Source organism: Rousettus aegyptiacus, unplaced genomic scaffold, assembly GCF_014176215.1.
Source record: "Rousettus aegyptiacus isolate mRouAeg1 unplaced genomic scaffold, mRouAeg1.p scaffold_m13_p_16, whole genome shotgun sequence".
Taxonomy (NCBI): domain Eukaryota; kingdom Metazoa; phylum Chordata; class Mammalia; order Chiroptera; family Pteropodidae; genus Rousettus; species Rousettus aegyptiacus.
Window position 1 is genome coordinate 44,704,696 of NW_023416291.1, and position 17,197 is coordinate 44,721,892.

The 17,197-nt window shown below is 44.8% G+C and overlaps 1 protein-coding gene across 1 annotated transcript in view; it reads right to left on the reverse strand.

The window, feature by feature from the left end:
• The window catches only part of BIN3 (bridging integrator 3), a 37,681-nt gene extending 21,641 nt beyond the window's left edge, over positions 1 to 16,040 (reverse strand). Inside the window, exon 1 of the mRNA XM_016141566.2 lies at positions 15,935 to 16,040. Within this exon, the coding sequence (XP_015997052.1) occupies positions 15,935 to 15,942 (8 nt within the window). The 5' untranslated portion in view covers positions 15,943 to 16,040. The remainder of the gene's footprint in view (positions 1 to 15,934) is intronic.
• Positions 16,041 to 17,197: the final 1,157 nt, after the last annotated feature.

Here is a 17,197-nt window from a genome sequence, read left to right on the forward strand (position 1 = left end):
CTTTTGCCTCTCTCCCTGGAATTTTGACACCTGGATTCTGTGTCTTCCTCTTTCTTAATTTACTATACATTTAGGTGAAGAAAAAGTGTGTGGGAGATCATTTTTGAGATTTTACATACCGAAACACTTTTTATTCTACTGCCACCCTGGTTAGTTTGACTGGGTATAGAATTATAGGCTGGACGTAATTTCTTTCAGAATCTCAAAGGCATTGCTTCACTGGCTTCTCATTTCCCAGTTCTGCCGTGGTGGTGAAATTCAGAGCTACTCTTGATTTCCATTGTTTGTATGGGACCTGCTTTTTATTTTCTTTATGCAAGCTTGTCGATTTATGAGTTCATGTAAAATTTCCTGTTGTACCTTATGGGTCTAACTTCATTCACTGTGCTGGTGTATTCAACAGGCTTCTTTCAATTTGGCAATTTATAATCTTCAGTTCTAGGATTTAAAAAAATTTATTGTTGATTTCTCCTCCTCTCCTATTTTGTTACTTCTGAAATTTTTATAATTCTGATGCTGACCCTTGCATCCTCTAATTTCTACTTTTCAATGTTTCCATATCTTCTAATACTTCTAAAGAGTCTTTCAGTTCTGTTATTATATTTTTAATTCCTGACAGCGTTTTTTTTTGTTTTGTTTTAATTTCCAGGATGTCCTTTTTATGGTATTCTGTTATTCCATAGGTGCCTTATCTGAAGATCTTAATGATAGCTTTAAAAAGTTTCTTCTCCCATTATAGTTTCAGTTTCCCTTTAACTTGCTTTTTTTCCTGTTTGTTTTTGTCTCCATTTTTCACACTAGACACTTCCCTTGGAGGTGTGGTAATTCCTGGTTATCTGCTCACATACACGACTGGGGGAAAAAAAGCTGACTAGGAGCTGTGAGTGCATAAATAACGTCTGTCTGTGGCATAGAGTTTTGTGGGGAACCCTCGATGTCAGTTTCTGGTCTTTTCTCTTGAGCAAGTAAAATTCCTTAGAGAAGATTCTTCTACTTTCTTGCCTTGGGAGTAAAGGCCCAGCTCAGCCATCTGGGAGCTCAGTCAGTAAAAGTGGGGGTTGGGGGGTAGTGTGTGTGTGTGTGTGTGTGTGTGTGTACATGTGTGCGCGTGCACATGTGCACACTCTGCATGTATTCATTCACTTCATCCTGCTGCCTTCAGAATGGTAGTCCTGCCCTCAACTCTGCTTGAAAAGGGTCTGGGTTTTGTGGGCCTGAAGCTTATACAATTTTGCATGCCCTCTTAAAGAAAAATACAAAATTACAAATATAAAAATAGGCATGAAAGTAAATGTTTATTTAGACAGAGAAAAGAGCATAACAAATTACAAGTTATAAAAGCTGACAAATAACATGAACATCAAAAAATCAAGAATAACCTAATATTTTTATTAATCATCTGCCTGACACACCTCTATATTTATTTCCCTGCGTTTTTTGGCTGCATAGCCTATGATTGCCTCTTCATGTGACACAGAGTAGGAAACACTGTTTTCTTAGAGAAAAAAAGAGAGATTATTCAGCCCTTCCTCTAGTATGGTTGATTGAAATTTGTTTTCTATTACTGACAGTTTAGAAAAGATTTTTTTCAGCTAACTAGTATATATAAATATAAATTTTAAGACTGTTGTAAAATTTAGGAAAATATCACGTTTCTTTCATAAATAAACTAAGATTTCAGGGCACATTTCAAGTTTTCTTATACAGTGACTAATCTTAACGTTGTCTGAATTAATGAGACTAACCGGCTTGTCACCGACGCCCTTGTAGGAGGGCGTATCATGAGTTCTGTGCTATCTTCGTTATGCTTCATGTTAAATCGACCAGGAATTTACATGCTTTATCAATTTGTTCTATGATTTGCTTTTTCTCTTCATTTTGGATTACCAAACGTATCATCATTCCTATTTAAAACTGATTTCATTCTCTTAATTACTGGTTTTTGGTACAATTTAAACATGTTTTGTTACGCTTTACTTAATTTCAGAATAATATGTATTGATTTAATTGCTTACCTTTGTCACTTTTGTGTTCTATTTTTTATCCAATTTTCCCCTTAGTTTTTAAGTAAATTTTAAAATGACCAAAAAAAGGTCCCCTTTGTATATTTTCAACTCAGGAATCTGTCATTTCTCACTTGTTTTACTAGTTTTCAAAAAACATCTTTACAAATTGCAGGTAGAACAACATACTCCCAATTTAACCCCCCAAGTCCGAACCCCAAAAAGGTGTAAGCTACTCCAAAATTGCCTGACCTAACAAGAAAAAGGAGGAAATGAAGGCAGAGGTTTTCTTAACTGAGTGCACTATAAATACGTTCCGAAGCTTACAAAAACGCAGGAGCATGTGAATAGATGGCTAGGGTTCCTTCGAGGGCCTTGAACAAGTTCCCACGCAAGCAAGGGGCTCTAAAGGTTAAGCTTTATTAGTGTCACCCTTGTGAGTCCTAGGATAGAAACTCCTCCTTTCACACTCTCCAGGAGTGGGGTCTCCTCATCCTTTGGTAGGCTGAGGCAGAGACAGTCTCCTAGTGAGCTGGGGGAAAGACATGGTAGGGCTCTCAACTTAATCATGAACAGCTTCCAACCAATCCTCCTGATCTGAGCACTTGGCTTCACCCTACTTCTAGAGGCACCTAGTGCCATCATCCCTGAATTGCTGAGGATTCCGTGATGTAAGCTGGATGGCATTGGTTTTCCTAAATGCCAGTTTAGGCTTTGGCTTTCTTGGAACTGCTAAGTCAGTCACTTCATGTAACTGCACTCCAGTTCCCCAATGATGCTGATGTCGATTCTATTCTCCCTGAATTTGTAGATTTATGCTTTAAAAAAAATCGCTTTACTGTGCTGTTTGTGGGATTTGTAAGGGGGAAAAATTAGCTGCATGTATTTAATCTGTCATCTTTACTCATAATCTGGTTTACTAACATTTAAATAACAGCTTTATTGAGATATAATTCACATACAGTAACAACCATAACATTCGTCCTTTTGAAGTGTACAATTTGGTTGCTTTTAGTATATTTGGAGTTTGTGCAACCAATCGCCACTATCTAATTCAGAACATTTTCCTCACCCCCACGAGAATCCTGAGCTATCAGCTGTCACTCCTACTTGCCCGCTCCCCATAGCCCCCTGGCACGTCACATAAATGAATTATATAATGTGTGGCTTTTTGTGTTGGCTTCTTTCACTTAGCAAAGGTTTTCAAGGATTATCCACATCGTAGCATGTGTCAGCCTCTCCATTACTTTTTAATCACTGAACGATATTCCACTGTATGGATATACCACAGTTAGTTTATCCGTTCATTGGATGATGGACATTTGGGCTGTTTCTACTTTGGGGCTACTATGAATGCTGCTGCTATGAACATTTGTGCACAGGTTTTTGTGTGGACATGTTTTCACTCCTCTCGGGTATATACCTAGGAATGAAGTGCTGGGCCATATAGTGAGTCTACGCTTACCCTTTTGAGGAACTGCTGGGCAGTTTTCCAAAGCGGCTGCACCATTTTACATTCCCACCAGCCGCGTTACGAGGGTCCTAATTTCTCCACCTCATCGACACTTGTCGTCTGTCTTTTTAAATTTTATCCATTCTAGTTGATGTGAGGGCTACTTCACTGTGACTTTGATTCGCATTTCTCAAATGACTGATGGTGCTGCGCATCTTTTCATGTGCTCACCGGTCATACGTGTATCTTCTTCAGAGAAACGTCTATTCAAATCCTTTGCCTATTTTAACAATGGGTTGTCTTTTTTCATCGTTAATTTGTAAAAGTTCTTCATATATTCTGGGGACAAGTCCTTAATCAGATACATGATTTGCAAATATATTCTCTCTTTTGTGAGTTGTTTTCCATTTTCTTAATGGTGTTCTTTGAACCACAAAAGCTTTAGATTTTGAAGAAGTTTCATCTACTTTTTTATTTTGTTGTTTGTGCTTTCGGTATCATACCTGAGAATTCTTCACCAAAACCCAAGGTCAGGAAGATGCACCCATTTTCTTCTTAGTTTTATAGTTTTAGCTTTTCACTTACGTTTGGTCCATTTTGAGTTAATTTTCATATACGGTGTGACGTAAGGGTCCAACTTCAATTCTTTTGCACGTGGACATCCAGTTATCACAACATCGTTTGTTGAAAATACCAATTCTTCCCCCACTAAACTGTCCTGGCATCCTTGTTAAAAATCAACTGACCCTAAAAATAAAAAGTTTACTCTTGAACTCTCATTCTCTTCCATTGATGCCAGCGCCACACTGTCTTAATTACTGCAGATTTGCAGCAAGTTCTGAGGCATGGAAGCAGGAGCCCTCTGGCTCTGCTCTTCTCTGTCGAGACTGTTCTGGCTGTTGTGTCCCTTGCGATTCCGTATGAATTTTAGTGGTTTATTTTTTATACTGAAATATTTACTCCACTTAGAGTGTAGGTGTATGGTGCACCAGTTGTTTTGACATGATTTTAAAAACAAACTATCTTCGAAAAATCCTTTTATCAGTGTTAAATACTTTCATTCCATTGTGTGGACTTCTCTACTCTTTGACTAAATAACATAGATTTAATTATTCAGGTTATTTAATTCATTATTTAGCTCTTAATATCCAGTAGAGCAAATCCCTTCTCATTACATTTCTTTTTTAGGTAATTTCTTGGCTATTTTAATTCCCTTTAATACTTAAGATGAACTTCAAAATCATCTGCTATGTTCTCTACCTCCCCCTCAAATCAAGATACTTATTACTAAAAATGCGTTATATTTACAAATTAACTTTTGAAGAACCTACATCTTTAACAAATACTAGGTGTGCCCATTCAGAGTCATAATATTCTTTCCATTAATTCAAGTCATTTTATTATGTCTTTTAGAGTTTTTTAATATAGTAGTTCTTTTACATTTGTTTTTTAAATATTAAGACTCCAAAGTAATACTTATATGTGAAATTTTTAGCCTTATACATGTCTTTGGTACACTCCATGGAATTTTACATTTTGGGTTATATTGTAAACGGAACTCACTTTTTCATTTTACCTTCCTGGTACCCAGGAAAGCTATTGAGTGATAAATAAACCAGTCACATAGCTACATACTTAACCTATATAGTCCAAGAAATTCAGCTGAACAAACAAACAAACAAAAAATTAATTGGGTTTTCCAAATAGTTATGTCATCTGAAAATAATAACATTTCTCTTTTCTTTCCCAATATTTTATACTTATTTCTTGTCCTATGTTATGGTGCTGGCTAGTAATTACAGAAAAAATGTTTGACTTTAGTAAGAATGCTTCGAGTCTGCTCTTTCCCTATTAAATGTGAAGAAGGCTACTGGTTTCAGCCAGAAAGCCTCCTGATAATAAGGAAATATCTTTCTGTTTCCAGTTTATTAAAAAATACAAAGATTGGAATTTTGAATGACATCAATGCCTTTTCAGCATGCATTTCGACGACCGGATTATTCTTCTGCAACGTAGTTCTGTGATGAACTATCAAATACATTTCCCAAGACAGAGTCATCCTTCTGTTACTGAAGTAAACTCCGCTTGGTAAGGAGTACAGGTTACGTCACTTTGATGTGTATACACCTTGCTTGCTGCTTAGGACACACAAGTGCCTCAGAAGCAGGGGCTGAATTTTATGCTTCTTTGTAACTCTTGTTAAGTACTGCCCTATACACAGTGCTATTCTTGACCTTTCGCTGAAATGAATATCCAGTAAATAAGGATGATATCCTTTATGCTTAGCTAGGTTGTAGGGACAGCAGGATGAGTGAGAGATTCATTCTGTGATCTCATGGAGCTTACAGTCTAGTTTTATGTACAGAGTAAGAATGAGTAAAATGGGTACATTGCCCCAGGGGCCCTAGAAAATACCATATTCTAATTTAAGTTCCTGGAAAAAGCTACTCTTAGATAAGGCTACATAAAGAACAAAGGACGGTAGTATCATTGTCTCTGGTCCCCCGATCCTCACCTGACGACGACAAAACCCAGAAAGGGCATCGCCAGTCACAAGCACCGGCTGGGGGGACCAAGAAAACGAAGTCGGCCTTCGGCGCTGGCAGGAAAGCCTGCTGAGGTCATCAGAGCACGGGCCAGGGGAAGACATTTAAAAGCGCCTAAGAGGAAATACGAAGGCAGAAGAGTCTCCTGGGTTGATTCCGAAGCTGCCGAGCGGCAGACACACTCCGCTCTACCAGGGGGGCACCCAGGAAGCCGGGGCGGGCGCCCTGGCAGGCCCCGGGCCGCGGCGGTGGCAAAGGAAACGGGAGAGCAAAGAGCAACGACTCCACTGCGGCCGGCTCTTCTGCCTCTTCTCGCTGCCCTGACCCCGCCCTGGGGTTCTCGTCCTCTGCTGGGACACAGGGACTTCCGCAGGACACGCGGCTGCTTCGGAAAGCGTGCGCGAGTGCCTGCACCGCGCCGTCCCCCAGAGCAGCGCCGGCCGGCACGGCTGGGGTGATGGGGCCCAGGCTGGCGGTCCTCCGGGCTATGGACAGGCTCAGGGGGCTTCGGGAGCTTGGTTTCCCCTCCTCCCAGCTTTTCTCGGGGTTCTCCCCTCAGAATCGGGTAGGTCAGCAGAGGTCTGGAGAGAAGACAGGGCTTGCTCCCCAGAGAATCTCTATGTTCCAGAAGAAATCAAGAGGGCTCTGAACTCCCAGCCTCTGGAGCGAGGTTCCTTCCTTGGTTCTGCTTCCCATTCCATAAATACGAGCACCACAGGGCAGGAGAAGGGATATTTTGGTCTCGGCAGGGATATGAAGAAAACATTTCTCTTAACCTTACCCTTCTCCCACCCCCAACGTGCCCCACCTCAGAAAAGAAAAAAGTTCTATGTGTACAGAGGAAAAGGGGGAAAGAGGTTCTATTTTCCTTTACAATAAAGTCAACAGGATGTTCTCCAAAGCTACAAATACACTTTTTCGAACAATAAATATCTCTATTAGCAGCGCGATGCCAGTTGGCTAAATCTGTCTGTCTCAGTAACCTTTCCCAAAACACTCCTGCTCTTGTGCAATGTCTACTTACGAAAACGGCTCTTTTGCATGTTCGGTTTGCTAGGTTTCTCAATCTTTTGTTTCCCCACCCCCTCCACTGCAGAGGCAGGCCCAGATGGCAGTTGGGTGGGGGTCCCCTGGTCACCCCAGCAGGTCCCTCCAGCCTTGCCTTCTTTGGAGAATCCTCCACTCCTTACAGAGAAGAGTGGAAAGAAGCTGAAACCAACGCATTATTCCCTGGTCTTCACTTGGCCTCCCACATTTTTCTACTGAACGTGAATGAGCCTACGCCCGACTTGGGGTTGGAAAGAGCCCCCACATGATCCGGTCTACCCTCCCGATACCTTTCTGATATCTTTAGCTGGGCAAAGATCACAGTTTTGCGGGGAGAGGGGAGGTGAGGGAGGTGAGAACGAAGGGAGGGCCGAGCAGAGTAGGCGGCAGTTGATAGTGGCTGAAATCCTGGCTCCCGAGGGAGTGGTCTGGGCCTGAGTCACTGTCTCGACAAGAGCAGGAAGGTGGGCGAAAGGCAGCGGCTTCTGCAGGCTGGAAGGACAAGCCCTCCTCCCCCCACCCTTCTGTTACTCGATCCCTAGGTCACTGCCTTCTCTGGTCTGAGGCCCCATCACGGCTACCGCCACCTTGACAATCAGAGAGAGAAAACCGAGGGCCAGGGCCAGGGCAGGGCTTATGGGGAGTCAGCTGGCTCCGGCGGAGCAGCTGCTGTTGGATGCCATCCTCTCCAAAGGGCCAGCTGGCCACGATGCCAACAGGCCAAGGAAAGTTCAGCCCAAGCAAGGATGTGAGACCCCGTCAGAAGGGGTAACAAACTGAGCTGTAAATGACCTGTTTCCGGTGCCTATGTCCACGGCTGGTCCAGCCCCACCTCCGTCCTTCCCTGAAATTAGCTGGATCCCAAACCAGAGCACAGGGAACACTACCCTGACTTGCCACCAGGCCAAGGAGGTATGTGGGTGTTTAAAAATAAAAGGCATGACTCTGTGACTTGGACCAGAACAATCACCCAGCTCAGCTATGATCCCTCCTTCCCTGCTGCTCCCGAGGCTGACCTCTGAAAAGTAAAGACGGGATGAATCACAGAATGCTGAATGAGCTCATTTAATCAAGGCGACCACTTATTGACTATTGCAGGTTTCTGTGCTAGATACTTCTGATCCGTCAATTCACTTAAAGTGGTACAGTCCTGTATTTCACCCATGAGACGGTGCACTGGATAAGGGGATGGACTCTGGAGCCAGACTGCCTGGGTTCAAGTCCTGGCTCTGCCAATTGCCAGCTGAGACTCTGGACAAGTTATCTAACCTTCCGGTCTCAGTCTCCTTGTCTATAAAATAGGATAATAATATACCTAGCTCATAAATGAGTTTAATGATTAAAACTGTTCTCGACATACAGTAAGCAGCCTGTATTTGTTGTAAAAATGCTGGTGGTGGTGTTTTGATGACGATCAGACTGAGGCCCAGAGGGGGTGACATGCACTACGTTACACAGTGATGAGAAGTGATAAGTATGTTTTTTTTCTGTTGGGGGCAAGCAGCAGTCCTGTACCATAATGCACCACTACCAGGTCCAAGTTAACACATTTGCTTAATACTGTGAGTGGTGACTTCCTCCTGAGAAGTACAAGGATTTGTGAAGGAAGCTGAAAGAAGTCTGGGGGCTGATGGAGCACCTGAAGGCCAAGAAAAGAGAGGAAGGCAGGAAGGCAGCCAATTCAGAGAGCTGGTCTGGATGCTTTTTTCTCTTTCTGGCAGCTCTTTAAGAAACGCCTAACAGTTGACAAGCGAGTTATCACCTATTTTCATTCAGTTAAGACAGGAAAGGGTAGAAAGTGGATTTCCCCATTTCATAAAAGAGAAGCATAAGGCATTCTGAGGTGAAAGCTGTGTCCTGCTTACCCAACAAGACAAAGAGAAGCCTCTGATGGCCTGACTTCCACTGTGACGGGTTAACAGCGGCTTAGATGCAGACAGACTGAGAAACACCAGCCCAGCTGCTTGGCTTCTAAGGCAGTATCCCTAATCTCATTTTCACTGCTAAAAGAGCTTTCACTCTTACCTTTTCCTCTCTCTGCTGAAGGTTCGGCTCTTAGAAAGCAGGAAGCAGAAGGAGGAGGGCAGAGAAGGAAACCCACTTCCAGGCCTACCTCCCTAGCTCACCTCCAACAGACCACAGGAAGCAATAATTCTCTTGCTATGAACAGTGAGGTCAGCCTTAGCCATGATGCTGGCCAGGCAAGGCTAGGACGTGAGTTATATATTGCAAACACTCAGAAAATTATAGAGTATATATAATAAACAGGATATAGCTACCACGTAGCATCGTCAAAGCCCCACATTAAGCCACACTTGCTTCTTTGAGCAGGATGACGGCGCAGACACCGAGGGTTACAGTCGGATTCCACGTCTTTCTCTCTTTCCCTCTTACCCTAGAGGGAACTGCTACCCTGAATTTAGTGTTTCTTATTCCCACACTTGTACTAAGTAAGTTTAACACGATAAGCATGATATTTTACAGATCTAAACTTTAGATAAATAGTACAATATTGAACGTACCACTTTGAAACTAGCCTTTCCTATTTGGCATTAGGTTTTTGAGATGTGTCCACACTGGTACACATCTCTACGTCATGTGTGTGACTACATATTGTGTAAAGGTATCACATGTACCTGTTCTTTAGAGGCTGGGCATCTACAGAACACGAAGCGACTAACCTCCTGCGCATGTCTCCCGCTGCACGGGGGGGGGGGGGGGGAGGTCCATCTCCCCCCATGGGAGGCGCTGCCGAATCTTCGAAGTGGCTGCATCATTCCACACCCCCACATCCTCTCCAGAGGTGGATGCAAGTTCCCGCTGCTCCCCATTCTCAGACACTCGGCACTGCCGGTCCTTAACATTTTTGCCAGTCCGATGGCTGTGAAACAGCATACCATTGTTGGCTTAATGTGCCTTTCCCCAATTATTAACAAACCGAACACCTTAGCATAGGCTTTTATCTGCTTAGGTTTTCTTTTCTGCAAAGAGACTGACAGTTTTCAAATCTATGGCGTAAATTCTTCTAAAAAAACACAGCCAGTGTTTCTACAGTGGCTCCTTCTGTATTTCTTATTATAACCCATGAAAAACAACCAAATAAACAAGCAACACTATCTTTACCTGGCTGAAGTCACAGGTATTGGCTTATAGTCTGAGTATTCATAATAAATTCCTAGACAAGTGTTTTTCAAACTGAGTCTATGTAGAATGCCTACCCCTCATCAATGTAAACTGTTAAACGTCAGTCCATTGTAAATACATAGCAAAACTGGTCATGAAATCAATTGACGTGGGTCTATTTAAAAAAAATAAAACAGAACGTAACAGAAAATATTGAAGTGCATCCCACATGTATTGCATAACACTTATTTCAAGTTTAAATGTGTGCGTGCAAGTGTTGTGATTTCAAAGGTACTTCTGGCTGCAAGTTGTGGTCGAAGTATTTTGGAAGCCAAGCTCTTCTCCCACTGTATGGAAGGTTCCAAGCTTCACAGGAATGACATATCGCTAAATGCTAGTGCGGTATTCTTTCTCTTTTCTGAGTTATCCTGCAGACCTTTGCCAAATCAACCTAACTAAATCATTGCTTTTGCCATTCCGCTTCCCTGCTCAAAACTGTTCAGTTTTCAAAAACTCAGGCTCAATTTCAATGCCTCAGCATGGCACTGAAAACACTTAACGACGTGGCCCTAACTTACTGCCAACTGTCATCAATGAAACTTCTACCCCAAACTGGCCTCCTGACTGTCTGCCTCAAATACTCCTGATGCGTCGTCTCCACACTCCTCTTTCACGCCATTCTTATTTCCCACTGAAACAGTACATACTCGGGAGGTTGAGGTTCAGTTACAATCCTATCCTCTCTCTGAAGTCTTTCTTGGGATGCCGCACTAGCATTTAGCGATATGTCATTCCTGTGAAGCTTGGAACCTTCCATACACTGGCTGAAGACAGGGATGGATTTTTGTAGCTTTTTAATTTAATGTCCTCCAATATTTAGCACAGGCCCTAGTACATTAAAAATGTTCAATATTCAATAAATCAACAAATATGTGCTGAGCATTATCTATGTGCAACACACGACACTGGACCATATTTAATGGATTATCCACCCAAATAGTGGGTTTGGGAAAATAAATCTAATAGCTTAATTGCCAACCGAGATTGCTTAATTGCCAACTTGATTGCCAAAACTACCTCAACAGATTTAGAGTATAATACACAAGAAAACACTTTTGACTGAGAAACTGTGGGACTCAAGATACTTGACTCTTTCTAACTACTCCAAAATCTGGAAAAACTCCCTTCCCCTCTCATTATAAAAAGATGAAATAAGAGTGATGTGTTTTACATTTGTCCCCAAAGCAATGCTGAATATAGAATCTCAGAGCCTCCTCACGGGATTCCCATTTTCAAGGCCTTACCATGCTCTCTAGAGGAAGAGTGAGCTTGGGGAGAGCCTGGCCTGTCCAAACTCACAGAAAGAGGGAGTAGTAAGGCTGCCTGGGGTGGGGAGGCCCACAGTAGGAAGCAGCTGAGTTGGTCCAGGATACCTGGAGGTCTGTAGGACACGGGACTTCCTCTATCACCTTACCTGTGAAAACTGGCAACTTCCTGTAATTCACCTCCAACCTGGTAGTGTCTATACATGCTAGCAAAGTCAAATACCTTCCTCTGGGATCCAATCAGCTTGAGAATGGTCTTCCACTTTGCTAATGCTCCAGTTCAAGCGAAGAGAATACTCAAGAGATGCAGATTTTAGTTCCCGTTTTGCCAAGTACTGACTGAGTGAACTCTAATAAGTTGTCACGGGGAGATAATGAGACCTGAACTGCATACTTCGAAGGGTAAATGTGAGGATGAAATCAGATAATGGATGGGAAAGCAATTTGAAAAGTAAAAGCACTATACAAATGTAAGATAGCAACGGCTGTGCTAGAGGTAAAAGAGATTCCACTGAGAAAATGTTTGAAACTGAATGGATGGTTTTGTCTGAACTCGCAGTGTGTCGTCCTTTCTTTAGATTCCATTCATTTCATTTCACAATCAGGTACCTACTATGTGCAAGACAGCACGTGTACGCAAAAATGAAGTTGTAGATTCTGCTCTCATGGACTTTACATAGAAGAGAAATACACATTTGTGATACTTGGAAGAATGAAGTCCTACAGGGGAAAGTAGTTGGGGGGCGGGTAGAGAAAAGGGGAGAGAACAATCAGGGACAGCCTCGGAGAGTCTTGGAAGCCACTCCTTCCATCAGTCAATTTAACGACAGGACTCTTAGAGACTCTTTATTTCAGAAAGTGGCTTGAAGGTCTTGCATGTTTTTATCTCGCAATTTTTCTTGAGCTAAGGCAACTCAGTAAATGGGGGCAAAGTTCTCATTCATACAGTCAACACAGATTTTACTGACTGTCAGGAACAGTGCTACGGAGACAGTGGTGACCGAGAGAGAGAGTCCCTGTTTTCAACAGCTCATAGATGAGAGGGGTCCCCAACAAGTAAACCAACAACTCAGTACAGATGCTAATGAGTCAGAGGAGGGGCACCCAGCTCAGGGGGCCATTCAGGGAAGACCCTTGGCAGAGGAGGTGTAGCCTGTCCTGACTCCTGAAGGATGAGTGGACGCCGGCCTGGTGGATGATGGATGGTGGTGGCGGGGAGAAAAGGCCCTTCAGGTGGAGGGAACAGCACACACCGAGGAGCAGGGGCATGAGAGACCAGGGAAAGCTTGGACACAGGGGTACAGAGGGACACCCACACCCAGAAGGGCCTTGTAAACCATGGCCCACAGTCAGGCTGTTTTTCTGAAGATGTCTGGGAGTGTACACAGGGCGAGAACAGGAAAAGAAAAGAGAGGATGGATCCCAAGAAATACCAACATTTGGCAGACAGAGGTAGAAGAATTCAGAAGAGTCAGAAAAAAAATCACATCTACATGGTCTCCATTCTTTTCACAACAGACTTGGGTGACAATGTGTCAGCTGGGATTACCCATTCTATGTTTTGGTTGGAGAAAATAAGACAGAGAAAAAGGTTACATGTTTGACCAGGCCACACTGTGAGTGAGGGAGCCAGAACCAAAACTCTGTAGTCTAACTCCTAGCCAAATTTACCTGCACTGATTCTCATTTCCTTCATTCTGAGTCATACTCTTAGACCTCTTGGACCTCCAGTACTCCTCTTCCTTGTCATTTAAGCCTAAAATCATCAAAGTGTGTGTGGTTCCAGGCAAGGCTACAATCCCTGGACACAGCTAAACCAGATTAAGGTCATTATTCTTAATTCGGCTTAATTCTCATTCCATACCATAATAAAGACACACAGACACACACACGTGCACACATACACCAAGAGAGAGGAAGACAGGGAGGAGGAAGGGAGAGAGAGAAGCACTTGACTTGGGGCCAAGGGATAGATCAGTAAATGCCTTCTTCCTACCAGGGCACACCACTGGGCCACCTTGCTGAAAGGAAGAGGGTAGATAGGTGGATGGGTACATGGTGCGGGAAGGGAGCAGGTACCCCCTAAACAAACGGGGTGGGTGGGCTGCATGCACAGAGGAAGCAGAGAACGAAGGCCTCTCGCTCTTCATGCAAAGTCCACAGTGTTAAAAGGGCATCAATATTGGACATTTCTCACTGTGACATTTTGAAAGCCCAGAACAATGGTTACCCTCTGGGGACCACGGGCTGCGTGCCCCTAGGCCTCATTCAATGATGGCTGGCACATCCCATGTGCTTGGTGAACTTGACCTTGGACATCAGCCTCCCATGATGGCTCTACGTCACTCTGGTCTCTTTCCCCGCTGAGAATTCCAGTCTAGGATGAATGGCTGGATTCATTCTGGGAGCAGAAAAACCACTCCAAGAGTGAATCAGAAGGACCCAGCCCCGGTCTCCTTGCCAGCCATTGAGCCAGGAACTGAGTGCAATTGTGTGCCCAGGCGCCGGTGCTGTTCCCCTCTTAGAGAGAGGGGGTCAGGGTCCATGCGAGAGATGACGTAGAAGCCCTCTAAGGAAGAAGAGAAAGGAATCTCAGCTTCGAGGGACAAAGCTGCCCTTTTGGTTGTGACCTTCAGTCAAGGAGGTGCCAAGATGTACACGCACTGGTAAATTAATTCTACTGGATGAAAATCTCAGCTTTTGTCAGACAGCTAGTTGTCAATTTCAATTCCCCTCCAATCTGACAGATTTTAGGAAACAGGTTACTAGTTTTTCAAGAAAAACTTTCTGCAAGATGGGCAGAAACAGTGTGCCGAAGATCACCCAGAGAATCCTTTTCCTTTAGTGGTCTCTGCTCTACTCTTACCCTGATTTGCGAAGAAAATATTGATTCCTTTTTAGAAATTATAAACATCGACCTAAGCAATATGAAGCACCTGTACTTTCTGCTTTTTACTTTGAAAAACTAGGTGAGAGAACTGCATTCTCAAGATGCGGCATGCGAGAGGATATCTACATCACAAGGTTGGGGACCCAGGCCGACACTACGGAGTAACTCCTCTAGGAGACGGCATCGAAGGACTGCCACTTTGCCTATCACTAACTAGGTTATGAAAGATGGGGAAGTTAGCTTTTTAAGACTCCGGCCCTCCTACGGGCTTCCTGGGGCAAAGGTGGAGGGAAAGAAGCTGCTCCTGCTGGGGCTTATTAGGGCATTGCTTGGGGCTTCCCTCCACATGCTGGTGCCCATGTCTGACATTTGTCCATCAATCTTCCTCTTAGAGGCAGGGGAGAAGGGATAGAAATAGTTTAAATTTTACATGAGAGCTCTCCTTGACATTGACTGACATCAGCTGTTTGCGGCCAGGGCTTAGTGTCCACTGATGGCCAACGTGAGCATGCATGAGCCTTCTCGAAGGATATTCTATCTTTATTCATCATAGCTAGTGCACTTTGTGTAAAGAAACAAGCTAGACTCTGAGGACAGAGTGAAAAACATGTTCCCTACACTAACGGAACCTGGATTCCAAAAGGGTTGATACGCCCTGTACACCTCTGGGGGGAGGTCCATGTACTCATACAAGCATACTCAGGGATCCCCTGAGGTTTGGGTTTGTGGATATACACGTCCTTCGGGGCAAATCGAGTCTTTCAAAATAGATCAACCATTAAACATTCTGAAGTGTCTACTGGAGCCCAGTATCACACAGTTCTGTAGCAACGTACCTCCCAGCTCGGAGGTTGTGACTCTATTACTCTGAGCCTCTCTGGCTTCTTTTCTGGAAGCCTGCCTGATAGTTCCCATGATGTTTAAGCTTACCTAGGTCTATTTTAGATGGAAAGCGGTGAGTGGGTAATGGCCGTGGAAATGATGAAAACTAGTCCAATCCCATTGTGAGCGTGTGGGTGTGAGTGTTTATTTATCTCTGTCCTCTTTCAAAAGATAAGCAAGTGTTGTCTTTTGAAGACTGTTAAACGGGGGCTAAGGTTAGTTATTCGAAAGCAAGTGGGTTTTTGATCAGTGAACGGGGCTCAGACGGCCACAGTGAGGGCCACACAGCTCTGGGGCTGGTGGGAGCGGTGGAAAGACGCCCACGGGGGAGAAAGAAGACACTCTCCCTTAATGGGTATTTAAAAAAGAAGGGAACAAGTCTCTGTCTTCAAGCAGCTGGGAGAAGACGGGACCGATTCCTTGGAACATTAAGAGTCAAGAAACGAAGACAGACACGGGACCTCCAGGCCCACCTCGCGGTGAGTCCCGTCAGAGCACCGGGGGAAGGCCCCACGAACAGCCCTCGAGCCGGGGCCGGTCTGGCCCTGCTCTGGGCGGAGGACCGGTGAGGGCAGGGCGGGCAGCGCGGGAACTCGCAGGGACGCGGGGCAAGTCGCATCGCGGGCCTGGGGCGCCCACGGCCCTGCCGGCGGAGCCTCACTCACCAGCTCATGGTCCCGAACCTGGCACTGCTGCCGGGGTCCTCCGCCGCAACTCGGTCCTCGGGGATCACTTCCGGATTCAGCTAGTCTCCAGGAAGTGACGTAGAGCCCGCCCCCTCTGCCCGGAAGAGGCGGCTGAGGGGGCGGGGCCCGGTGCGTTAACCCTTCCGCCGCCGCGGGCTTGTAACCGAGATTCCCGGCGGCCCGCGACCCTCAAGCGTTGGTTCGGGGACCCCGCACTCAGCCTGTGGCGGGGGCATGAGGATCTCTGGGCGCGCTTCTGCCTTCAACACTGACTTGTAAATTGTTTTCCGGTGACTACACGTGTCGCTTAACCGGGTTATTGCCTACTTCTGTCTAGAGAGGTTTTCTAAGCCGGGGACAGTCCTAGTAATTGTCTACCTGGGAAGGAGCCAATGGGGAGGCAGCTTGAGGGAGACTTATATTCATTATATGGTCTTTGTCTCTTTTAAATTTTGTACCCTGTACATGCATTGCCTGTTACAAATAAATGGATCTTTTTCTTCAAGATGGCACAGGGCCGGCTCTGAATATAAATAGAATAGGTACTTTTCAGGTTAGAACGTTCTGTGAATTTACTCAACACAAGAGAACAAAGAGTAAGGTTGCACCTTACTTCAACCCTTCCTTCTGTACTCCCCTCTACAGAACCCAAATGATGCGAACGGTCCGATTTTTTTCTACCCATTCATTTAACGTATTCATTGAGCTCCAAGGATGTGCCAGGCGCTGTGCCAACCTCAAGGATACAACCATGAAAGAGAAGTATAGATCCTGCCCTATGCCCTCCCAGACTTACTTGGAGGGAAAGGTAAATAGGCAACAAAGTAATAATAGCTGATGGGAAAGAACGGGAGCCGGGCCAGCCCGTAAGCGACCCCCCTAAGCTGCACATGGGGTTTTATTGAGAGTGAATCATGCTAGCCAGGTGACTCTGAAGCAAGGACTGGGGAGGGTCAAGGCAGAGACAACTTATCTTGGCCGAGAGGCAGACTGAGCTCCAGGCAAGCATCTCATTTGTCTCGAGTCTCCCCAAGTCAGACTTCAGGGCCCTGGTCCCTCATAAGCTGCCTGGGGTTCTGAGCCGTGTTGGCCTTCTCACCCCCAAGAACCTCCTTGCTTTGGAGGAGAGAGGAATGGGCAGTGGGGCCTGTGCAAGTAACTGCTGGGCCTTCAGGGGCCTTTTCTCTAATTCTCCTTAAAATAGACTCTAGTATTTTAAGGGCAGCCTAGAGAGTAGCTAAG